This window comes from Cydia amplana, chromosome 23, assembly GCF_948474715.1.
Source record: "Cydia amplana chromosome 23, ilCydAmpl1.1, whole genome shotgun sequence".
Classification (NCBI taxonomy): Eukaryota; Metazoa; Arthropoda; class Insecta; order Lepidoptera; family Tortricidae; genus Cydia; species Cydia amplana.
The window spans coordinates 2,064,206-2,090,913 of NC_086091.1; the positions used below are offsets into that span (position 1 = coordinate 2,064,206).

Below are 26,708 nucleotides of genomic sequence, written 5' to 3' on the forward strand. Positions count from 1 at the left end.
GACGATATCGGCCTGTCAATTAGAACAAAAACTTGACAGTTCCGAACAACTGACAGGCTGATATCGTCCGGCGAACTGGTAATCTGTGGGCCCCTTTAGATATTTTACTGAAACGCAGTGAATATGTGCATGAATTTATATTACAAGCCGGACGTGCTATAGTATGGAAATCGTTTAAGGTTTATGTGGACACGATATCCGTAAAATGTGTAAGTAAGTTCCTGAGAGCGGTCAGTTGAAAATGTTTGCGTTACCATGGCAACAACTATATACGGAAAAGTAGTTATTTACCGAAACTAACAAGTAGACCAGGCAGAATATACCGGTATTTGAAACTTTTCGTCATCTGGTTGCCGATCTATCTGAGATTCGGTCTGAGAGAGGTCTGAGATCTAGAAAGTAAATCTGCCACCGCGGGGTGTGGTGATTACATTTGGGTTGTAGAGTATTGTGCGTAGTGATGAATATTTTTTTAATGGTCGTTTCTCCCCCTTAATGTCAAAAATATTGTAGGTATTCAAAATAAATTCTTTATTCCTTTTTCACATACTATTTATGACTAGGTATATTGTCCCAATGTCCTTAAGTTTACTACAATCACGATTCAGGATATTGCCTTGTTCAATCATAATATTTCCAAGCAAGCGGCTAAGCTAAACGATTCTGTGCACGACGTAAAAACCTATACAACTTAAAAATAAATACTTCCTACACAACTTACACAATGCACAATTGTTTCTGTTCCTAAGCCCCGCCTCGCGAAATTGTGTTTGCCTTTAATAAATTAAAAATCTTTCTGTTCACGAGGCCTCGAGCCATCTTTTTCCCCCTTTTGCCCTTTTTCCTATCTGGAGTTTTCTTGTGTTTTAATTTGTTTAAAATATTTTCATTAGGATTTTCCGTTTCATTTATCTTGGTCTCTTTCATCTCGTAATTAATTGAAGCTGATCGTTTTAGGATTTACTTTTACGTGCGTTTGATGTTCAATTTTTTCTGTTCATTTTGTGAATCAATCATAAAAAAAAAACAGATACATACCTATGAAGAAGTTCATTTCTTGTACTTTTGAATAACAGGAATAGATGAAAACATTATTGGTGTTATTCATAAACGGCTGCTAACTTAATCAGTTGATGATCATCGTTTTTTCCGTATCTATCGCCATGCCATAGAGACGGACAGACGACGATCATCAGCTGATTAACTTAGAAGACGTTAATGAATAACGCCGTCTATCTCCAAAGAAATAAACATGATAAATTTAATAACGTTATTAATTACTCGTTCTTCCAAAAATTAAGTTCGCTCGATATAAAATAAAAAACTTAATTTAACGATATTATATTTTGTATTTTCAAGTTTTACCAACATATATTTATCATTTTATTATGTATTTAAAAATATGTTAACAGACATATACCTAAAATCGCCACCCTCTTTGAAATTCTCAGACATCAAATACGCGAAATCTAACAATCCCAGTCACAAATTTAAGACGATCCTGATAACTCAAACATCATTAATCCGAATCGCTATTCAAGCTTGGCATTACAATTGTTCGCTACCCTGACCCATTCAACTAAATTAATTAGGCTAGATATCGTGACATTTATGCGAATTCTTAATAAGCAGTCTTAGAAATTTTACAGCTCTTCGATCCTTTTGGCCCCTCCCGAGCCCTATTCAGATGCAAAGGGCCTGAGAAATTAATTTACATAGCCCTTTGTGCGTACTGTAACTGGTACCTTTTGATAAATTCTCCTATTCGAAATGTCTCTGTTAGAAATTTCTTATCGCTACTTGGGGCTCTTATGGCCCATTCAGCTTTTGTTTCAGGGTTTAGGGTTAACTTTGTGTTTCTTAAGTAATCGAGGGTACCGCGTACATTTTCTTTGATCGTTATCCCTTAGCCGTTAAGTAAATTTGATCTTGTTTTAAGTAAAACGGTTGAATATTCCCGGCGAATTTGAGTTTAAGAGATACGGGGATTATGGGAGCAACGAAAGAAGTTTCCTAAGTAGCTTTTCGATTTTGCCTTTTGACTTTTCAAGCGTTATCGCGAACGTACTTAGTTACCCAATTTATTGAATATTCCTGTATAAGAAATACTTAAAATCAATGATAGGCCTAAACCGAAACAACCAGATATATTTATTGGCTTTGTTTATTTTTATTATGCGTACAAAGAAATTTCAGGAAGTGTTCTTTATACTGTATAAAGAAAACTTCTTGTCATTTGTAACGCTGCGAAAACAGCATAGGTACATAACTATAAGAAAGGAAAACCAAAATTTTAAGAGCTGAAATCTTCAACTAAGCCATATACACTGGTTTTGTATCACGTTTAATAATCTACCAAGTACGACATTATCTAAGAATTTATTAATGCAGCAAAAATAAACACAGCAACTAAAAATAATGCATACTTACAAAGAATCTAAATCAGAATAAGAAAGAGAACGTCTTAAAGAAAATGAACAATTTACATGAGGCTAATAGAAGAACTTTGTTTTTATCAACCAGGCACAACGGACAACTGGCTTGCGGCAAAATTGTACAACTTTGCACTATTTAACTTGCAAACTTTGTTTGAGACAGAAAGTTCCATGGGAAACTATCTGGAGGAACCGACTTTCATTGTCTTTATACCTCATTCTCTTTGGATTATTGAATTGTGTTCAAATCCCAAGTTGCCGGGACAACCCAAATATAGCGTTGACTTATTGAATTAAAATACGTTTATTAGACAAGGAAGTTTAACAAAGGACCTGTTTCTTCCTGTATTGGGTTTTGATTAAAATACAAAAGTTTAATTAGAATTGGAGTTCATGCTTGCTTAATTTGCGCAAATAAAGTGGCGCAGTTCTTTTCTTCTGTAGGAAAGAGAGATGCAATACAAATATTTAGGCAAAATAAGTGGAGTAAAAGAATGTAATAAGAATAAGGCGCATGCAACAGCGTCCCTTTGGTTCCCACAAAGTTTTAAGTCATAATGTATTGTTTGTCATATTATTATTAATCCTAAAAGTGAAACCGTTAACTTTTCAGGATTTTCGTAAGGTTATTAAGGTTTCGTAAGGGTTTCGTATGGTAGACAGAATAGGTTAGGTTTGTTTTATGGCAATCCTGAAAAGTGAAGCGTTTCTGAATCAAATAAAATATGAGATATGAAAAAATACACAAAATAGTTCTTTATCTATAGACGACAGGAAAACCTATTAGAAATGTGCAGTCAAGAGTGAGTCGGACTAAATGTACGGAACCCTTGGAACGCAAGTCCGATTCGCACGTGGCCGGGTTTTTTTTAAATTGTAACTACTTCTGTATACATTTGCGTGTACATTTTATTGAGTATGTTTGAGTACCTATCAAATTTATTTCAGCAATCAGTTTCAGTAGTCACAAAGCACTTTATTAACCAAAAAATTGCATACCATCAGATCCATAGCGCAGGCATCGTCACATTACAGAAAGCTCATCTCCTCTTTAGGTTTCGTCAATACAGAATGTTCATTTACATACTTTAGTTACTTTAACATGAAGTTTCATGACCTACATGAAAAAAAAAACAAGATACTTAGCTAATTCCAAAAGTTGAAGAACAAATGTAATTTCGTTTGGCGATTAGAATCGATCTTTCTATTTATAGCCCTAAGGTCAGAGTCACTCTGTATGTTAATGAGAATTTTCTAGCTGGATTAACAACGGTAATATACCTACCTTTTATCGATGCTTCTTGTTCTTTATTTTATTTTTAGTTTGATATTGGTATAGTTTCTATTTTCTTGTCAATATGTGTATATTATGGCAAGCGAATAAATGGTTTGTCAATCTATCTAATATGTACGTATAGATTTTTGAAGAAATTGAACATGTATCCACAAAGTTTCAAAATTTTGAACATGTCTTCAAAAGTTTTCTCTATATTAGAAATACGGTCAAATACCTACATTTTAAACTAGGCTATGAAAACAGAGTAAAATAAATACAAACAGATTCATTTAATGAATTAATGTTCCCAAATACTACGATAAAACAAACGACCAAACCACTATAAATTAATTTACCGAAACCCATTTTTAGCCGCCATATTATCAAATAATTACTCTGACCACCATTTAAAGACAACCCTGAATTAGGTTACAAAATACAACTACACTTACATAAATGAGAGCAATTTAAAAAAGGTCGTAATTAATAGCCTAACAACTTTGAAAATCCACCTTAAGCTTTCAATGTTAAGGTTGATTTTTGATGTAGTAAAGACCTGGATATATACGCTTGTTGAAATCACTGCTCAAATTAAAATGGTTTGTACAGGGGAGCCGGCTATTAGGTCACGGTACGCCCGCCTGACTGTCCTTGTACCGCCCGAACCGCCGAGGATCCTGCAAGGCAACTTCTACTCTACGACAGAAGACAGAAACATCATTTTGGAATGCGAGTCCGTCGGGGGAAAACCCCCAGCTGAGGTGAGTGAAAAATTCTGGATTGGCTTACGTTGATGACATTTTTGTTGGTACTGAATGAAATTCCGGGCGATTCTTTCGGTGAAATTGGGTTTCTAGGGAATGTATGCCGATATTTAGGTTTATATTCGGCTTTTAGCAAGCAACAGATGAAGGTTTGGATGAAAATATGCAAAGGCTTTTATAGAACGCGAAAATTAAAATGGTCATTGGAACTCGATTTTCGGGTCGGGTTGCCATTGTATAGGAAATATAGAGTTGTTAATATGAAAAAATACGACTAGTAGTAGAAATTGCTATATTTTTTATTTTAGACAAAAAACGTGATTTTGTTAATTCACTGGAGGGATTCCCTACTTGTGATTTTTTCAATATGGCTATATTATAATAATGTATGACTGTTATTTAGAGACTTTCTTGAAATATAATTTGTGTCTTATTAAAAGAATACCTTCCAACGTATCTAAGTGCGTCAAAATCACAGAAATACAATGAGTGAGCAGATAATAAAGAAAATTTGACACGTAAAATGTAAAATGGTCTTATCACACAGTTAATCCATTTAAACGGTGTTAACTATATATGAAAATTGAAATTGGTTTTTACTTTTAATATTCTAAATAGGCTGTTGAAAATATGGAATCTACTAAAATATTCAGAAGCGAAGAAAAAAATAAAATTTCAAATTTTCTTAACAATGTAACTAAAATATATTTCGGTAATACATTAACTACTTTAATATTCATATTTGATAGCACATTACCATTCCCAGTACTAAAACATGAATAATACATAGTATTCCAATTTATTAACGCCAATCCTATTAACATAGTAATCAATAATACAGCAAACTAAACAAAATTAGCTAATGATCAGAGCGCTCCGACTCCTAGTTCCATTAAACTAATTACATTACAAGAAACACGGATTAACTATACGCTCTACTTTGCTTAGAACCGTTAACGTTTCTTCAGATTATACAATCACTTTAACTTCATTTGTATTAACAAAAACGGCGTTTTAATGACTTTGAACAATAAAAAATTGTCTTAGTGGTCCCAAAGAAAGACTGGCTAAATTTAATTAACTATCAACATTGCTAACTTACATGCGCTAGTAACGTCCAGGGGCCCGTTTCTCAAAAGCTTGTTGGTAACTTGTAATACAAGTGGAAGTCCCTTTCTAACAATGCTGTCAAAAAGTGACATCCGCTTGTATTACAAGTTACCTACAAGCTTTTAAGAAACGGGCCCCAGTTCTAGTAAATAATAATGCGTATAAAACCTGTACTTTCAAGTCAGTTTTTCACTTTAACTTCATTTTTATAAGCCAATTCGTTAAAAGGAAACTTTTCTAAACCTCCAATCTCTTTTTCTTTATCATCTTATTCTTTATATTAGCTTTGATTTGATTCGACCGTAAAAGCAACATTGTTTCCACATGCCAATTCCCCTTTTAAAAGTTCGTCATTCCAACCCTCAGTCAATTCTACTTCACCGTTATAAATCTTTGTACACGTCCCAAAGGTCCTCTAAGCTACGCTACATCGTTTTCAATTTTAAGTCCTAATTGTATGACGTCTCATGGGTCGTATACCTATCCACTTAACCGGATTAAATAAATAGAATATGTCGACACCAGCAACGTAAATTGGACGTTTGTGTAAACAGGCAGTATTTCTTTGAAGTATAGCTTATCTCCCATAGGCAAATATGTCAGGGTATTTTGCGAGGAATCTTTATTCCATGATTACATTTCCATGTTAAGCCTGGTCAAATTCAGCGTGTTTTCTCTTTAAAATTGTTTTTTTAGGCATCTCGTGGGTATCGGTTACAAATGTGAGGAGAATTTAACTTTTATGCTTGGCAAATTTGTCCCGTGTTTTGGTTTTCGAAATTTTGTCTCCGTATCAATACTTTTAAGTCTATTATTGATTTCTTTTAAAGCTTGTTTGTAATTTAAATTAGAATGTTTTTTCCCATTTTTTGTCTTACCACTTACATATTGGGTCCTTTCAATTTAAATGTGAATTTAAAATGGAACGAAATATTTGTTTCGGGTTTAAAACAAAATACTCTATTTCGAATACTGATTGATATCAATTTCACGGTAAAACGCCTCTGTTAGGAGGTTCGATTGCATATTCGCAGTAAAATCGAATTGCAGTCCATTTTTTATGGCACGAAAGGTTATCGCAGCCTAAGGATGCCTGTAATTCCAGCATAATTTAGGATTACTAAAATTTTGCGCAATTATTAAATATCTCGAACAATTGAATAAGTTTTCAAATTTGTTTTGGGGCTGTATAGAACTCTAGCTTTGTTTCTGTCTAGATTTCTCGTTATTCTTAATGATACCCGACTTAAACTCAAAGGGAAAGTAAGCATTAATCATTTTAATATTACCTTTTTAGATCTACAAGACTTAGTAATTATATTTCAGTCATCTAAATACGTAAACATCTTTTTCAGTACCTAGTTTGTAGTTAATTAAGTAGCTTTAAGGTTGACTCGCTTCAGTTTTCTAAAGAAAGCATCACGTGATCACCGATCACTTGTCATAGAAAAGGAATTGGCGGGACTTCGGCCCGGACCCGGACCGTTCTAGCGTGTGTTATCATTTATGCGCCGTTCCTGTGGACCCTTAAAGACGTGATCAAACCTTTTACTTTCTCTTTTTAGGGTTCCGTAGCCAAATGGCAAAAAACGGAACCCTTATAGATTCGTCATGTCTGTCTGTCTGTCTGTCCGTCTGTCTGTCCGTCCGTATGTCACAGCTACTTTTCTCCGAAACTATAAGAAACATACTGTTGAAACTTGGTAAGTAGATGTATTCTGTGAACCGCATTAAGATTTTCACACAAAAATAGCAAAAAAACAATAAATTTTTGGGGTTCCCCATACTTCGAACTGAAACTCAAAAAATTTTTTTTTATCAAACCCACACGTGTGGGGTATCTATGGATAGGTCTTCAAAAATGATATTGAGGTTTCTACTATCATTTTTTTCTAAACTGAATAGTTTGCGCGAGAGACACTTCCAAAGTGGTAAAATGTGTGTCCCCCCCCCCCTGTAACTTCTAAAATAAGAGAATGATAAAACTAAAAAAAATATATGATGTAGATTACCATGTAAACTTCCACAGAAAATTGGTTTGAGCGAGATCTAGTAAGTAGTTTTTTTTTTATACGTCATAAATCGCCTAAATACGGAACCCTTCATGGGCGAGTCCGACTCGCACTTGGCCGCTTTTTTTTTACAAAAAAGCCCATTTTTTTGGCACAAAATACTAGCGACGTTATTTATAATCATAAACGTCTGCTAAGTTAATCAGCTGATGATCGTCGTTTCTCCCTCTCTATGGCATAACGACAGATATTAGGGACAAACGACAATCATCAACTGATTAATTTAGCAGCCGTTTATGAATAACGCCATAGAAATGAAAGCAGGCGTCCCGCAAGGCAGCGTTTTAGGACCACTCTTATTTCTCATTTATATAAATGATTTCCCATTAGCTATCGAGGAACAAAATAGCTCATGTGTTTACAGATAACCTGGGTGGACAGCAATGCCGGCGTGTTGACACAAGGCGTAACATACACTGTGGAGCCTTTGTCGGATGGTCAACGCTTCACGGCTAGGTGAGTTACAAGCAAGACGTAGGACGTTGTGTTGGACAAATAGAGAGCTGAGAAACAGTGGAACCTCGATAATGCGAAATACTTTTTAACAATAAAAAGGGTTATTCACTCCGGTTCAAAGCTTAAAAGTCTTAAAACCTCCTTAAAAGTAATATTCCAATTGTGAAAGTATTGCGCTTCATTGTAGATAACACTGTCGCTTATAAATTAATTAGCCGTGGTTGTCTCATTGTTGTCGCTATTGGAACGTTTTTCATTAGTTTGGTCTCCCTGTAACTCGCAATTACATAATTTAAACGAACCCAACCCTTAAGATGATAAATAACCTATAATACTCTTTTAGTTGAAACCTTTCATAAGACGAAAAAATGTTAACACGAAATATTTCGGAGTTTCCCTCGAGATTCCTGTTATCGAGGTTCCATTGAATCAATACCAAAGGGGATCTTAAACCATTTGACATTCAAACACAACTCAGAGAAACATATTAGGAATTGAGCTACTAAAACCTAGACAGGCAAATACCAAAAGGGGTCTATACTAGAAATACGAACATAGATACAGCAAAAGGGTCGTAAGTTCGTGAATAATTTGCAATACAAACTGAGCAATACAAATTTCTGTTGACTGCTTCTACATGAAGGCCGATTCTGTCTGCGTATAGTTTTCAATTTAAACTTAAAATAAATTTAAAAGTGGAAAAATTACTGTCTTGAACTCACGGCCTCTGGATCGATACTCCAGCGCTCTGCCATCTGAGCCACCAAGAACTTATCCATAGCCAGCAAATCTTTCCACCATATGGGTTACTAGCATCGTTATACGTCGTTCACAGACGTTTCTGCTTGTTAAAACTTAAAATTAGTTTTCATTTTGATTTGATACGACCATTAAACACCAATCATATTCAAGGTTTTGTTCGGATTCAGACTGTACCAGCATTATTGCTGCAGTAATTGATGTTTGTGCCCGGATTTTTGACATTTGCGGCAGTAATGCACTGCAATACTTCTGCAGTAATGCCTTACCTTAAACTGCAGGAAAAGTCAAAATTAATATAAATGTTTTGATAAAAAAAAGTTTTTATGCTGCCCGATGGAAGTATCAAAAGAGATGTTGCTGCTCGGTTATTTGACATTTGCAGCAGCAATGCAGTCGGCAGTAATATCACGCTGCAATACTGCTGCAGTAATACTAGTGTAGCTTGAATCCAAACGGTATCTTTAGCGGCTCACAGTATTGGTTCTGACAAAATGTAACCAAGAACCGTCTCTTTAGGCATTTTGCTTGCACTTTTTGGTGACTCGAGACTCCAAGAGCCGATTGCATAATAACTTGTAACTAATAATATAGCGAGTCTCTTTCTAATCAAAGGAATTGGTAAGAGACTTCCGCTCATATTATTAGTTACAAGTTATTGTGCAATCGGCCCCAGGTCGTATCAAAATGAGATGAAAACCAAATCAAAATTCTAAAACAGAATCAGTCTTGAAGGTCCATGTTTAATTTGGATTGTGGAGTATTATTGCGTCCACCTAAATGAGAACCGTTGTATAATTTCTAGGTAAGTTTATTAAATTTTGGAAAGTTAATTTTGTTAAAGAATAATATAAAAGTATCAAATATGTTTTTTCACTACTGAGTCTCTGAATTCAATCTAATTATATCAAAATACCTACCACAATATAATTACTATTTAATAAATAAAAATTTGGAAAACAAACTGAAGTAATTTACAATTATCAAAGTGTAAGTGTGTAGTCACTGTGTACAATATGTACTTGTTTACTATTAAATGAGTTGAACAAACCTTGAATAATCTAACGAATTTCTATTGTCAAATACCTGTAACGATTTGTCAAAAAGACTAATTTCAATCAAATGAGGAATTTAATTAAACTAAAATGCAAAGTACCGTCTTCATTGGCGCTAAGCTCTGCACCCTGACTGAATTTGATCAAAATAGAATCTAGTTAATGCAAATTTTGCACCCGAACGTTCCTTCAATATCTTTAATAGTAGCTGTAGAAATACCTACTTACTGAATAAACGTATTATACACTTAAAGGGAATTAAACGTAACAACTTGGGTAGGTAGGTACTTTTTAATCAAAACATAAACATGGTGTAATTTTAACAGCGTATTCCTGACCATATTAAGAGACAAAAATCTCCTATAAACTTTTTTTGAAATTCGCCTAGTTTCAGAGTTAATACCAATATAAAAAACAAGTTTTTATTGTTACATAGTGCAAACGCCTTTTTTATTGCGATGTTGCTACTATGGGAGATAGTCTAAATATCCTTGTTGATAGATGTCAAAATATTAACACTTTGCAAAAACCACGTTATACGAAAAAAAAGTAAAAATTCATTTTAAGTAACAAATTTATCAATAACATTTACTTATTATTACATAAAAAAAACAACAAAAAAATGTTTTTGTTTGGCGAAATTGACCTGAATTCTTTGTTTTGACCTCAGAAATGCGCAGTTAAAATCTCTCGCTTTCCAAATTAAATAAAACCAAATAAATACAATCTACAAAAGTGAAAACTTCAATATTAAAGTGTATTTCATCTATTAAAACTTATATGTCAATATAAGAAACAACATCACTTACATCGTGGATTGAATTAATAACAGAATTGTCAAGATAATATCAAAGTGAGCTTTTAATAGAAGCAAAATGCAAAGCACGTTTATCAAAATACGATCTAAATTAATGCAGATTTTGCACCCGGATTCATAATACACCTTCATTATGGCGAAAGCTCTTTGCATCAAACACAACATCATAAAATATCGCTTTAAGATATATTGATGCGGAATTAAATGGTTCCTGCATTTTTAAACAACTATTTGTTTACGAAATCGTGGTTTGCTCCTGTGTTTTATTTTGTTTTTAATAACACCACGGGAGATATTGAAATTATTAATTTAATATTCATAAATATTTACCACGAATGTTTATCTTTTGTACCCTAATAGGTATATTTAGTAATCACACCAATAAGTACTAAACTAATTTAAATTTTGTCTTTCCATATAAAAATTGATAATGTATTCTCACCTTAAATAAAAGCTGCGATACTTTGCAAAATATAAGCAACTGGTCGTTATAAACACAAAATCACACAATAATTATTATTTTTTCGTAAAATTTTGACACTCGGCTTGGCTATTTCAAGGTAAACCCGTAAAGCAGGTAAAATTAGCCTGGATAATCTCTTCTGTCGTTAAAATGTCACGCAAAAGTTGAAGGTGACCTACTTTTGAATATTTCATCTTTTTACCGACAGTAAGCAATAATGGTCAGCCGGACTACAGACTCCCTCTCTTTTAAATGATTTACCTACGTAATTTTTAAATTTTATTTGCCTAAAAGAGTGTCCCACTGCTGGGCAAAGGCCTCTCTTTCCCGCCGATTTTCTTATCCGATGCACACTCCCATCTACCATGTGTCAAGGTCGTCCCGCCATCTCCCTTTTGGTATTCCTCTCTCATGAAAATGCACCTATATAATATGTTCTTCTCTTCTTTCTCTTTGCCTTATTTCCATTTGGGGTCGGCTCTCCTCGTTCTCTTGCGCCAGGACCGTCTATACTAAGTTGTCTTTGGGGTAAGTTGGACTCGTTCCAAGTAGCTGGTCACTGTAGATCACCAAGTGGCTTTAGGTCTTGCTTGTCTGCTCGTTTCTCTGTTCAGCAATGCCATGGCTTGTACGTGGTCCGGGGCATCTCATCACGTGGCTATACCAGCGAAGCCTACTTTCCGTGACTTTGGTTGTGATGGGTGCAACTCTGTACTCGTATGTTATCAAATAATAATATGACACCATTTGTTCCCAGATCAATAATAAAGATGTCCCCGAAACAGGAACACCATAACCAAACGTTCACCTGTCAGGCGCAGAACACCGCAGACCGGGCTTACAGAGCCGCTAGCATTCAAATTGAGGTAAGGATATTTTTCTATTGATTCCTCGTATAAGCTGTTAAAAACTTTCACATCCTTAGGAGTTGATTTTCACGCTTAGTGCTTTTACAGCATTTCACGAATGAGCTATTTTATTTAAAGCTGTAATCAATTTTTGTTTTCAAATTTGGTATTTTTTTATGTTATTCTTGCTCAGAATCAGAAGTTCTTTCGATCCTAATAGGAAAAAAGTTTTGGATCAGTAGAGACGATGTAGACGTTGCTCTAGTCAAAGATTCTTAAAAATAATTGTAATAAACTCACCATCTACTTGGGAAATAGACGTCTACTAAATTCTGAATACACAATTCACGAAGACTTAAATTAATAACTTTAATTAATGCACACAAGGTGTTGTCTCAGATCCTAAATTGTGTAGAGGATTTTGCAGCACAAATACCTTACAAAGTCTATAATTGTATACAGGATTTTGTAGTACAAATACCTGACAAAGCCTATTTTCATCGCTTTCAAACTAGGTTGCTCCCACGTTCATTTTCATACTGCATTGGATTATTTGTATGGTTGTTTAACGGTAGCTGTTTATTTAACAGCTTGAGCAGAATAGATGCACGATGATGTTGGTTTTCTCATGAACTGGCATCATTTCATTTCGTAGGTACCTACCGATTTTTGTGACTCGATTTTGTATAAAAAGTTTATTTTATAAAAACATATTTTTTATGTGTTTGTTGAAATTTTTATCGCGATAAGAAGTAAGTAGGTACCTACTTGAAGGTTTCAAAGTACCAACTTTCATACTTTTCATACTTTTGTAAGAACAAAAGTATATTCAAAAGGCTTGTTAAAAGTTAACTTACTTAAAGAAGATCTTAGTAATATTGTCAAAGGCAAGGCCTGAATTATTTATGTTAATAAATATTCAGATTTCTCTTCAAAGATTAATTCAAATCTTTAGGCCCTAAAATGTAAACTAAGTTGAGTAAAAGGCACACATTATTTCATGAATCTTTGATTCTAAATCAGCTTTATGAAATGAATCCTTATCTTTTTAAGAATTGAGTTATCTTAGCTTCGGAAGAATAGGGAGATGTTTCGAAAAACTTATGTTTTAATATTCTCAAAGAAATCTTTGAATCCATTTGTACTTACGTTTAGGGTTTGCACGACGGACGGATCCAAAATGTATGGGAGTATCCGCGGATCCGGATCCAGATCCGGACAATTTCATACATTTTGGATCCGGATTGCAAACCCTGCTTACGTTTCTTCAATAACAGCTAAAATCTCATCCATAATAAACTTTACGTCATATTTTTATTAAAAAATGTACTTATGATGATGAGTTTAATCCACAAATAAGTAAGTATCAATACCCGTATTATCTATTGGTGTTATTTAAGTTTTTTTTTTCACTTTATAAAGGATTGCACCATTCAAATAATATGACGCCTTTATGAAGATTTTAGAGTTAATTTTTGGTTAAAGTCAGAAGCTTTTGGACTCTAATTAGGTGTTTATGGTATTTATATTTTATTACGATTCTGACTTGGGTATTTAATATTTTATTAACAAATTAGTTTCTGCTGCTAATGAGAAAACAGCAATTAATTCCATTAAAAGCATCCTACAAGCTGTAAATAGCTTACAAAACAACTTCTTCACTTAACCCTACGTTAATCCCAACATGCTTGAGTTAATGCTAAATACAAACACAAAAGTTGTTCACAATATTAATGTACCTACCTACCTACCTACTTTAAGCTGGTAATATTTTGTAAACGGAAGCACAAAATCAAAACAGAGAAAATCAAATAAATACAATCCCATAATTAAATAATTTATCACCACAACAACTCATTAATACATTATTCAAAACGGATGAGAAAATTTCATTTGATTCACAAGAGTGTCAAAGTAATTTTAATGCACATTTTGAGTTGTTGCCTCATGTTAGCCAGTGAAATTGATTGATCATTTTGAATCATAAATATTTAATAGATTTTATTTGGATTCTAATGTTATTTCTAACGTTATTCAGCTAATATTTTCCTGGCGTTGTTGTGGTGTAAAATATTGTGTTCAACTCGGTAGCAAAGTACGTTTAACCCTCGTGGTTTGAAACCCTTGAACCCTCAAGGTTCCACTTTCCACAGTCTTGATAGCCATTAATAACTTTGAAATTTTTAAAAAGTAGAAACGTCTGCGGACGATGCTATTAAGCTTAGAATACCTTTAAAAGTAGAAAAATTACCGCCTTGGATTCCTTAGACCCATATGGTGGAAAGATTGGCTGGCTATCGATGATCTTGGTGGCTCAGTCGGCAGAGCGCTGGAGCGCTAATCTAAGCTAAAAGAGTATTGTTTTCCAAAAATCTACCTCACTCTTCTATGAGTCTAAGCAGAAAGACAGAAGTTACAACATTAATGTACTTTACACTGTTCCGGGAAAAAGCACAGAGAACAGTAAACAGGGAATGTTTTGCCGCTACTCCGTATTCCACCCTCGTTCTGCCCTTTCTTGCCCGCTTTTTTTCCGCCCGACACAAAGCGGAGCTATGAAAAATGTAACAGAACAGTGTTGGTAGAAATCGGAGCGATATACATATAATAACAATTGTTACGATAGTAAAGTTGCTTATCTGCTTTTTGAAATCGAAAAGACAAAAAATATCGGATTATTTTTGAATTCTTGTAGTTTAGTGCGCGAATTAGTGGGTGATTATTTTTTTGCCAACACTTGAATACTTTACTTTACTGATAGTAACACAATTTCAAGAGTAATGATTTAACGAATGATGTAACAGAAACGATTTAGTTGAAGTTTGAGTTAGCTTCAATATTGTTTAATCAAATTGGGGACTTACTCAAAAGCAATTATAAAACTGTACACAATACCTACACCGTGGTTTAATGAGATCCTACACATGGATTTCGAACGTATCACTTTATTATCCGATATAAACATCATTAAAAAAAATGTTTTTTTTTTTTAAAGGGACCGGAAATCCTTACACACATGTCCTGATTTTGTTGATATGTGTTTTTGCCGAGCAAAAGTTTGTTTACAGGATACATTTGGTTTACGACATACAGTTGTGAAAGCAGATGGGTTTACAAATGTAAATAAACATTCAAGTTAAACAACTGTTGAAGTACGTTGAATCCCTTTATTTGCAAACACAAAATTGAAGCGTATGATTTGAAAGGAAAAAGTAGTGCATATTAATGCTTGTGTTAGTATGAAAACTGTTTAACTGTAACCACTTGCGATTGAAAATACTAATTTTGAAATAACAATGAAAGAAAAGCAAATTGAAAGGAATATTTAGCGAATAGATATTCAAAAAGCATTAGGAAGTAAATGTATTCCTGTAATCATTAAATATTTAAACTCCAATATTAAATTTGCCTGCTCCAAAATTCTTGCTTCCCGGGCAAGGCAATCGTAAGACACCCCGATACTGAGGTCTTATAAAATATTGAGATAGAATTCGACATGAACCCCAGGTCAACGAGGATGAACTTTAATCCAAGAAGATAGAATACAAAATCGATTGCACGAATGACGGCAATGAATGATAAAGAATGGAAAGATGTAAGAGAAGGGCGTAAGGTTGATTTTACAACGTATTTTTCTGTAGTTTGGAGGACTGTAAACATACTCGTTGAATTTGCTGCATATGATGAAAATTTCTTTGCCTTTTTTTACTTCCTATGAAAAAATGGGCTTATGAGATGAAATGTTCAGGTTTATTTGTTTGTTTGCTTCTGATATGTAGTTTATAATAAAGGAAATTGAAATTTACTTAGGATCGGTGTGCAAATATTAGATTTGTGAAGGTTGTGATTTGTAATATTCTTCAACACTTTTGTAAAGTATATTTCGACTAGTGAGATGTTTTGTTCAAGGATATTACTGAGTGATATTAGAAATGTTGTTTTTCGTTATTTTTTTAAAATATTTAGTGTAATTTATTTCAAAGGATTTATTATCAAGATGCCCTAGGCTCAAGGAACTGAGTTCTATAAAAGTTGCAGCGCTTTTATAGATCACAATACAGTTGCCAACAATTTAATTAGCAATTTTAACGACTTTCTTACAACATAGGTCTAAAATGAACTTTAAAAAATTATAATACATTTTGCACAAAAAAAAATTCAAAAACATGGTAGCGGTCCAAACACGCACATCCATCTCGCTCACGCTTACGCTCAGTGAGAGTGAAAGAACACGAATCTACGAACTATTAGTACATTGGCCAATTGTCAACTTTTAAGGTTTGAAATCATTATCAATCAACATTTATGATTATGACGAGTATGATTAATTGATTAACTTTTCCCATAAATAACAGACTTCTTACTTATATAGCAATTTCGAAAATGGAACGGCAACAGAAATAGGTACATCATCTGTGAAAATTTCAACTGTCTATCTATTACGGTACATGATGGATGAGATACAACCTGGTGACAGACAGACAGGTAGACAGACGGACAGTGGAGTCTTATAGAGTCCCGTTTGTACCCTTTGGGTATGGAACCCTATAAAACAGTATTGGGCTAATTTATTCAAAATTGCACTTTACATTATTCCTAACTCTGTAAAAAGCCTTGTCTGTTTTGCTTGTACGCGCCCTTATGTTTGCAAAGGGACGTATGATTTATGCTTCAATAAAATAGAGTGTTGGCAATAAATTTCACTTGAGTTGTCAATGCAGAGTACTTTTATTATCAATATCTTTATGTTTCATGGGTGGTCATAGCAAAAAGCACATTAGGTTTTAAATATTAAATATTATATTTATAGCTACAGTAGCTTTCTTTTGACTCATTATTTTAATATTTCAAATGTGGCTTGTTATTGTTTATCCAATTAAGAAGCTTGCCCGAGTCTTGGTACTTTTAAAATTTTATCATTAATAACTGCTTTATACCTACATGGACATGATCATCCGATAAGCATTACTTTTTTTTGTCTGCGACTTTGTAGTCGACTTTCGATTTTATAAATTTATAAATTACTTATTACAAAAATACGACTCACTTTTTTTCTATATAATGGCATATCTACCACCTAATCTATGTTCATCATTACATTTTTGCAAACATGATTAAAATTTACTTCAAATCGAGCAATGTGTTGGCCGCTGTCATATTATTGCAAATAAACTTATCTTATATACCTACAAGGCTTTTGTTTAAACAAAAACCATCGACAAAGCCATTCCAATGAGTATTCTAATGTCATTGTCACATTTTTAATCGAAACCACACGTCATAAAATAACATTATTGACAAACAGAGCGTGACATAAAACGTAATAGCGTCAGCGGCGTGATAAAAATTATTGTCACCCAAAAGACTGTTAAGCGGAAATTACTATTCCATACACGGATGTAGAGGGGATTGGATATAAACTTGGATGGGGGATAAAATATAAATGAGGGATAAAATATACCTCTATATATACCTTTTACTCATCATCATCTTCCTCGCGTTGTTCCGGCATTTTGCCACGGCTCATGGGAGCCTGGGGTCCGCTTGGCAACTAATCCCAGTAATTGGCGTGGGCACTAGTTTTTACGAAAGCGACTGCCATCTGACCTTCCAACCCAGAGGGTAAACTAGGCCCGTATTGGGATTAGTCCGGTTTCCTCACGATGTTTTCCTTCACCGAAAAGCGACTGGTAAATATCAAATGATATTTCGTACATAAGTTCCGAAAAACTCATTGGTACGAGCCGGGGTTCGAACCCGCGACCTCCGGATTGCAAGTCGCACGCTCTTACCGCTAGGCCACCAGCGCTTTTCTATATATACCTTTTACTATATACCTTTTACTATTTGTCTATATTAATATTATTATGTGCCCGCGACTTTATCTGTCCTTCCTCGGGCTTCAAACTGTCTCCATACCAAATTTCATTTAAATCGGTTCAGTGGTTTAAGTATGAAGAGATAACAAACAGACGCACAAACAGACAGACAGACGGACCTAAAGATAGACAGACATACGGACCTAAAGACAGACAGACAGACAGACAGATAGACAGAGAGAGAGCGAGAGAGAGAGAGAGAGAGAGAGATATTATCATCTACAAAAGTTGTTGTAATTAAATTATTTCAAGGTGAATAAGATCGAAATTTATTTCATAAAATTGTAGTATACTGTACCTAATTGTAGTTTGAAGAAAATTGATTTAAGTAGGGTTTTCTTAATGTAACTATATTCATCGAAATTAGAAATATACTTAACAATTATTATAAGTAATCCATTTTGCACGTTTTCGGAAAAAATGGATTACACCTTTATAACACCTTTTTTTTTAACCTTTGTAACCCTTTTAGGTTAAGTGCATAACTTGTTTTTAAAACATAACTTTCTCACAAACTAAACTACTAAATGGCTTGCTAAAAACTTCACAATCACCAAAGACACTTTCATAAAGCCAGAAAGTGCACTTTGCACCAAAACGTCATGTGCAAGTTTAAAATGTCTTCGTTTGTGAAGTTTTGAACAGACTAGTTTATTCAGACATTGAATCCAGTTGGGCAAAGTGTTGCTAGTTTTGTGACGTCATGGGGGAGACGAAATTTAGCAAAAGTTTATTATATGCTAATAAGTAGTAACTAGTAATAGTAAATATTATAATCCACATAATCGTAAATTGCTCGGCGGATCAGCATTGCCATCCAGCGGGGCAATGCGGCCAGCCTCCTAGGTAGGTACCCTACCGAGCGACTACGACTTAGGCCAATTTATTTATTTATAAGATTTTACACTTTATTAGACATAACGAGAACATGACTCAGTGGAAATATAAAATAGCATATGGTCGAACTTATTGTTATTTTGTAAAAATACGCTGAAAAACACGATGAAAAAACGTTTTTTTACAAAATTGCATTACTTAATTATAAAACTACAATCATTAAAATAAAAAGTATTGTCTTAAAAATATGCTCCTTTAACTTTGATACACAAACACAAACGTTTGTTAAAATTATCTACAAAATTCCGAAGTAAAAGACAAGTCAACGTATTTTGGACTAGTATGTAATGAGCATAGTTTTCCAGAGTATTAAGACCAAAGTTGTATTTTGCTCACTACTTTTTATATGGAGGTTCCTAGCTTGATATCTGAGCCGTATCCAGTAATCCTATTCATTTGGGTCGTTACCAAAAAAAGGCCCAGTATCTTTATCATGTATTTTTCGGGCCCCGTAAAATAACACCCCTTTTTACTGGCAACCCAATTACTTTTTATGATCAGATGGCCAGCGATATTACTGACCATTGGGTCATACCGTTGTGACCGTATTTTTATCTGTTTTTATATAAAACGTCTTAATAGAGAATATAAAAAAAGATATTGTATTTGAGTTGTGTTTTTATTGGATTTTCCTTTGTTGTAATAATAAGGTTGTATCTATAACTTTCAAGGAAATTATTGACTCTATTATGTCACGTAAAAATAGATACTTAAATAGTATACAATTTCAGGCACATGCCTTTTATAAAAATAACACATTAACTTAATTTTATTGTAGCTCTGTACTTATGGTAAATTACAAAATATATTGCTTATGGAAAACAAATTTGTAATAAGTAAAAGATATTATTATTTTTAAATTTTATGATGTAATGTGACAGGTAATATTATTAACGTATTATTAAAAAAAATATTAAATATATTATAGTTATTTAATAAATATAAATTATAAATTGTTGTAGGTATCATACCTATATCCAGTTAAAACTTCTTTTTTTTCTTGACATTCATAAAGTGTTCTATATCTATAATTATTTACTTTCAAGAAAAACATTTTGAGTTTTGTCTTTTATTAATTGGATATTTTTTGTCAACAGGTAAAATACGCCCCAAAAGTGCAGATAAGAATAAAATCAGGAGCCAAAAGGATACCTGAAGGAAATGACGTAATAGTTGGTAAGTATTTACCTAAAATGGTTTTATATATTTTTACCTACTCCCGTACTTTTATTTGTCATTTAAAGGGTCGTGCACACACCTTTAAAACCCTATCTTATAGTTGTCAAGACAAGTCTTTAGTCTATGCCCCAAAGAAGAATTTGTGCATACACGCAGTATCTTTTTGGCGATTTTACGATACTTCGTGTAATGACCACTTAAAAAATATTGAATGATATACAGTGTTGCCAACCTTATTTTAAATGTCATCTCTGACCAATAAGTGAAGCATAGACATTTTTTTTTATTTCATTTATTCATTCATTCTTTTCCCGCCCGTACCCTCCATTTTTGCTACTTCTTGAATTAAAAATATTTGTTAAATTTACAATTTTATTTCAAAGTAAGTGCTTGGTCGTAGAAAAAGTATTGTATGCAACGTTGCTTAACTGAGTCAAAAAAATACTCGTGGCGTCTTTATTAACAATTTTCGGCTTCGCCTCAAATTGTTACTCACGCCACTCGCCTTTTTTGACCTCTCTTAAACAACGGTTGCATAAAATACAATTTCTTTATTACCTATTTGTTACTTAATCATGCTTAAAACAAAATATTCATTTTATTGTAAACACATTTATATTTAATATAATTTATTCAATTTAAGTGACAAGTGTGTGACAATAAAAGTGACATAATTATTCGAGAGAATAAAAAGTCTGTCAAGCCGTTTCCGTCAGTAAAAAAAACGGCATAAAAATATGTAGGCGTGAAATATCGACCCATACAAAATTTTAATTTCACGCCTTTTTCTACTGACAAGCTTTATATATGTACAAATTTTATGCTGCCTGGGGAGCTACCGCGAAAACCAAAGGCAAATTTCGGTAATTTTTCTCTGTCACTCTAATTACGCCTTCATTGCAGTAAAAGAGAAAGATCCCCGCAATTTGCAAAATTCGGTTTTCGCGGTAGCCTCTCTACTATTGTGTACAAAGTAAACGATTATTCTAAGCTACTTTCTAATGTACTCACGTGCCCGTAACAGTTGTGCTCTTAAAGGTTATTTATACTCCAAAATAAACAAAAAAGACTTCACGATTAACTGCAAAAAAATACCCTAATGCTTTGCGTTAAGATCTCTTTTCTTCTGTATTGTGACTTGTGACACTTCTAGTAAAGTAATTTCTCCAAGAAAAAAGTTTCCTCGCATTATTTAAGCGCTCAACCCTTTCTAGAACGATATCTTATTTAGTTCAAAGACTGAAAAGTTGTCATTTAAATGCTAATTAGTAAACGACACCGTAATTTAAAGGTTAAGTGTTTCTTGTTAATAAATGCTACATCGTAGACGGTAGGTACGGTATAATTTCATAATTAGAGTGAGCTATCATAATGTCTGCGACAACCTTTATATTTGTGATTTGTGTCTGGAACTTTTCATTACAATTGCGTGCAAAATAATGTTCACCACACCAGCTCTAAAAGGCTCTGTTTATTCTTTAAAAACTGACGGGAAAGTTGCATTTTATACACAAGAGGGTAAATGTAAGATAAGTTGTTTCCCCATGTTAGCTGATAAAAATGAGTCTTTTCGTTAAGGTATCTAACAAAATAATGTAACTGTAATGTAATGTAACTGTTAAAAATAAAAATGTATCGTTTTGTTATTTCTTTTATTTCTGTCTAAATAACTGTATTATTTTAGGCCATCAGATACATCGGAGCGGTCAAGCTGGTCTAAAATATTTGAAAGAACAACCTTTAATGTCGATATTTGTGAACACCTTGGTCGTTATATATAACTAGGGTTTGCACAACGGATCTGAAATGTATGCAAAGATCCGCGGATCCGGATTCAGATCCGGATAATTTCATACATTTCGGATCCGGATTGCAAACCCTATATATAACTGATAGCAACTGTACATTAAATTTGTTATTTAATCTGCTATATTTATTGTTCTAGTGTGCCAAGCAGAAGCGAATCCCACGAATTTAACCTACAAGTGGTATATGGACGAACATCTAATCATAGGAAACTATACAAAGGAATTGGTAAGCGATTTCACTACATAGTATAAAACAAAGTCGCTTCCCGCTGTCTGTCTGTCCCTATGTATGCGTAGATCTTTAAAACTACGCAACGGATTTTGATGCGGGTTTTCACTTTCAGTGTAAGTGTAAGGCCTGAGTGGACGCTCGAAGCGGAGCGTTCGGCGGGGCGTGCAGCGTGGCGTCGGGCTCACAAGTAATTTGAGCAGCGTGCACTAAGGCCGCTCCTATACGCTTGCATTTGTTTAACATGCACGCCGCACGCCTTGCCCCGCTGCACGCCCAACTCGAGCGTCCACTCACGCTAGTCACGCTGCTCAAATTACTCCTGACCCCGACGCGACGCCACGCTGCACGCCCCGCCGAACGCTCCGCTTCGAGCGTCTACTCAGGCCTTACACTTATTAGCAATGTGAGAAATAACTGTGGTTCAGTTCAGTCAGTCAGCCACAGACATATTAAATATATGGATCACTCACGTGTATTCAGTCGAAGAATATGCTCAACATGTTCCGCTTTATAACGAGAAGCTTCAACGGGAGCACGCGTTGGCACGCAGACTGTCACGGAGAGTTGCAGCTCGCAATCAATGTATTTTTATTGAAGAAAGTTTTTATTTCACGTGATTTGACAAGTTTTTCTATTTATTAAATAAAATAAATAAAAAATAATTAAAAAATTAAAAATAAACAAAAATAAAACCAAAATAAAATAACTTAATATAATATCTTTTTTAAAAAAAGGGAACCGCCTTCAAAAATCCAACCCACTGAAAAGTACAAAATAATTTTTATATGGCACCCCTTTACGTGTCCAGTCCCTACTATCCCACGGCGTAAAGCAATTTTTTGCCAAAAAGTAATTAATACCTAATAATAAGAAAATTAATAATCATCCGGGTAATTACTTAGTTTTTGAAGTCGGTGCCAAACCAACATTTTTGAGAACCGATATTTTAGACAACGAAGACGTACTTACTTGCATTATAAAGACATACTTAGTTTACTCATTAATTTAGTTCTTGTAGGTACTACGTACTCGTATTGTTTTTCTGATTGGTAGTAAAGACTGTTTTTGTTGGTTTGGCACCGCCTTCAAAAACTAAGTAATTACCCGAATGATTATTAATTTTCTTATTATTAGGTATTAATTACTTTTTGGCAAAAAATTGCTTTACGCCGTGGGATAGTAGGGACTGGACACGTAAAGGGGTGCCATATAAAAATTATTTTGTACTTTTCAGTGGGTTGGATTTTTGAAGGCGGTTCCCTTTTTTTAAAAAAGATATTATATTAAGTTATTTTATTTTGGTTTTATTTTTGTTTATTTTTAATTTTTTAATTATTTTTTATTTATTTTATTTTATTTTTTACTTTTTAGTGATAGGTAGATACTTCATTTATTTTAGGTTTTGGGCTAAAATACTAGTTTGTTAGGCTCTCCATTTAGTCTACTAATGTTGGTGATGGCCTAACTCGATGATAATCACGACACAACATAATATGACGTTTTGGTGCTAAACGATTTGTATGTATATTGCTCCAACTTCCACTCCCATTCCCATTCCCAGTCCCAGTCCGAGTCCGACTCCCACTCCCACTATTTTATTTAAATCACTATTTTATCTAATTTTAGCAACATAAATTTGTTGGTAGGTATAGCGATAGCATGGCCACCTACCGGGTCCAATTGGTTTTTCAAACCATCCATGTACTGTACACTAAAACCTTCTCCAGAATGTAACAAACACTTTTCTGAAAACCGCATCAAAATCTGTTCAGCCAAACGCGAGATAATCACGAACAAACATACACACATAATTACGTACATACATACGGATCAAACTGAGAACGTCCTTTTTTTAAAGGCAGTTAGAAAAAAGTTCATCGACCCACCTAGTGGACCCACATAGGCACACGACGACAAGTCGGTTAACCAAAACAAAGTGTGCCTATGTTGCACCAAACCTAAGTTCCACTAGGTACAGCCAGGGTTCAGCATCAGCTCTATCTTGGGTACTGCTCTCCCAAGTGCTCATCAAGATGTGACAGATTACCAAAATAGCGTGGGCCTATGTTGCACCAAACCTGAGTTCCACTAGGTGCAGCAAGGGTTCAGCATCAGCTCTATCTTGGGTACTGCTCTTCCAAGTGCTCATCAAGATGTGACGGATGACCAAAATAGAGTGGGCCTATGTTGCACCAAACCTGAGTTCCACTAGGTACAGCCAGGGTTCAGCATCAGCTCTATCTTGGGTACTGCTCTCCCAAGTGCTCATCAAGATGTGACAGATGGCCAAAATAGCGTTGGCCTACGTTGCACCAAACCTGAGTTCCACTAGGTGCAGCAAGGGTTCAGCATCAGCTCTATCTTGGGTACTGCTCTTCCAAGTGCTCATCAAGATGTGACGGATGACCAAAATAGCGTGGGCCTATGTTGCACCAAACCTGAGTTCCACTAGGTACAGCCAGGGTTCAGCATCAGCTCTATCTTGGGTACTGCTCTCCCAAGTGCTCATCAAGATGTGACGGATGGCCAAAATAGCGTTGGCCTACGTTGCACCAAACCTGAGTTCCACTAGGTACAGCCAGGGTTCAGCATCAGCTCAATCTTGGGTACTGCTCTCCCAAGTGCTGATCATGATGTGATGGATGACCAAAATAGCGTGGGCCTATGTTGCACCAAACCTGAGTTCCACTAAGTACAGCCAGGGTTCAGCATCAGCTCTATCTTGGGTACTGTTTTCCCAAGTGCTCATCAAGATGTGACGGATGACCAAAATAGCGTGGGCCTATGTTGCACCAAACTTGAGTTCCACTAGGTACAGCCAGGGTGAAACCTGCCAGCCAGGGTGGTTTGGTGCATCAGCTCTATCTTGGGTACTGCTCTCCCAAGTGCTCATCAAGATGTGACGGATGGCCAAAATAGCGTCGGCCTATGTTGCACCAAACCTGAGTTCCACTAGGTACAGCCAGGGTTCAGCATCAGCTCTATCTTGGGTACTGCTCTCCCAAGTGCTCATCAAGATGAGACGGATGACCAAAACAGCGTGGGCCTATGTTGCACCAAACTTGAGTTCCACTAGGTACATCCAGAGTTCCACTAGGTACATCCAGGGTTCAGCATCAGCTCTATCTTGGGTACTGCTCTCCCAAGTGCTCATCAAGGCGTGTCGGATGACCAAAACAGCGTGAGCCTATGTTGCACCAAACCTGAGTTCCACTAGGTACAGCCAGGGTTCAGCATCAGCTCAGATCTATGTATACTAAAACCTTCTCCAGAATGTAAGAAACACTTTTCTGAAAACCGCATCAAAATCGGTTCAGCTAAACGCGAGATAATCGCGAACAAATATACATACATACATAAATACATACATACACACATACATACATACATACGGGTCAAACTGAGAACCTCCTTTTTTTTTGAAGGCGGTTAAAAATAAAGTGTGTTCAATGTTCATTGTAGGTACCTATGCATTTTTCAATGAAAGTTAATTTTACTTACAGTTTTTCTCTATAAAAAAAAATATCACCCTAACTCTCTCCCTTTGGAGTCAAAGAAACATTTTAAAAATAGACGTCACGACGAGACGAGATTTTAAAAATAGAGGTAAAAAGGGTAAAAAAAGAAAGGTGCCCCTCAGCTGTGTGGTCATGCGTCAAAGATGGATTACAACATATTATATGTATGAATGAATGGGGGGTCGGTAAGGGTCGCAAATTGTCGAAATGGTAGAGAAATTGACAAAGGTGTGTTCAGGTAGAAATATTTGTGTAAGGATGGGTTTTATGTCTCTTTTACAGGGTGGCCCAAAAATGCGTCGTCATTTTTTTTACAGCGGCATATTTTTCGTAATTGATAAAACGTTTGCGTGTGTATCAGTGCTAAAGGAGACCATTTTGAATAATACATACGTTTTGCTTTAGTTAAAATATCTGGGAGACCGAGCTTTGCTCGGTAAACATATAAAAACGCAAAAATGAGCATTTTACCATAAACAAGACCTAGTTAGATCGATTTTTTGCCCCCGAATTTTGGTATATGGGGGTTCCCCATATACCAAATTTCATCGAAATCGTTAGAGCCGTTTCTGAGATCGCCGATATATATAAATAGATAAACAAACAAGAATTGCTCGTTTAAAGGTATAAGATAATTGTAATTTCAATTTTTATTGACTGATGAAAAATAAACTTAGAAATAAATTTAAAGTGAGAATTTCACTGTCTTGGGTGGGACTCGAACCCACGACCACTGGATAGGTACTTAATAGCAGCGTTCGCAGACGTTTCTGCTTGATACAAAATTAAGTTAGATGAAAAATATTTTCAAAATTGTTTGTCGATGCATTTATGGGACACCTTGTAGGTACTTCAGGTACTTCACTGCATAATATAAAACAAAGTCGCTTCCCGCTGTCTGTATGTCCCTATGTATGCTTAGATCTTTAAAACTACGCAACGGATTTTGATGTGGTTTTTTTAATAGAGTGATCCAAGAGGAAGGTTTATGTATAATTTGTTAACCCGTGCGAAGCCGGAGCGGGTCGATAGTAATATAATGTTTTGTTTTGACATTACTACAACTAGGGTTTGCAATCCGGATCCGAAATGTATGAAATTATCCGGATCTGGATCCGGATCCACGGATCTTCCCATACA

General features: G+C 34.8%; 1 protein-coding gene and 2 long non-coding RNA genes across 3 annotated transcripts in view; 2 read left to right on the plus strand and 1 right to left on the minus strand.

The window, feature by feature from the left end:
- Positions 1 to 26,708, plus strand: part of LOC134658889 (uncharacterized) — a 582,766-nt gene that overhangs the window by 465,375 nt on the left and 90,683 nt on the right. The gene's annotated exons all lie outside the window — the stretch shown is intronic.
- Positions 1 to 26,708, minus strand: part of LOC134658875 (uncharacterized) — a 397,606-nt gene that overhangs the window by 281,627 nt on the left and 89,271 nt on the right. The gene's annotated exons all lie outside the window — the stretch shown is intronic.
- Positions 1 to 26,708, plus strand: part of LOC134658795 (irregular chiasm C-roughest protein) — a 72,519-nt gene that overhangs the window by 18,417 nt on the left and 27,394 nt on the right. Inside the window, exons 4-8 of the mRNA XM_063514448.1 lie at positions 4,321 to 4,472; positions 8,022 to 8,113; positions 11,965 to 12,073; positions 19,929 to 20,007; positions 21,956 to 22,044. Of these exons, the coding sequence (XP_063370518.1) occupies positions 4,321 to 4,472; positions 8,022 to 8,113; positions 11,965 to 12,073; positions 19,929 to 20,007; positions 21,956 to 22,044 (521 nt within the window). The remainder of the gene's footprint in view (positions 1 to 4,320; positions 4,473 to 8,021; positions 8,114 to 11,964; positions 12,074 to 19,928; positions 20,008 to 21,955; positions 22,045 to 26,708) is intronic.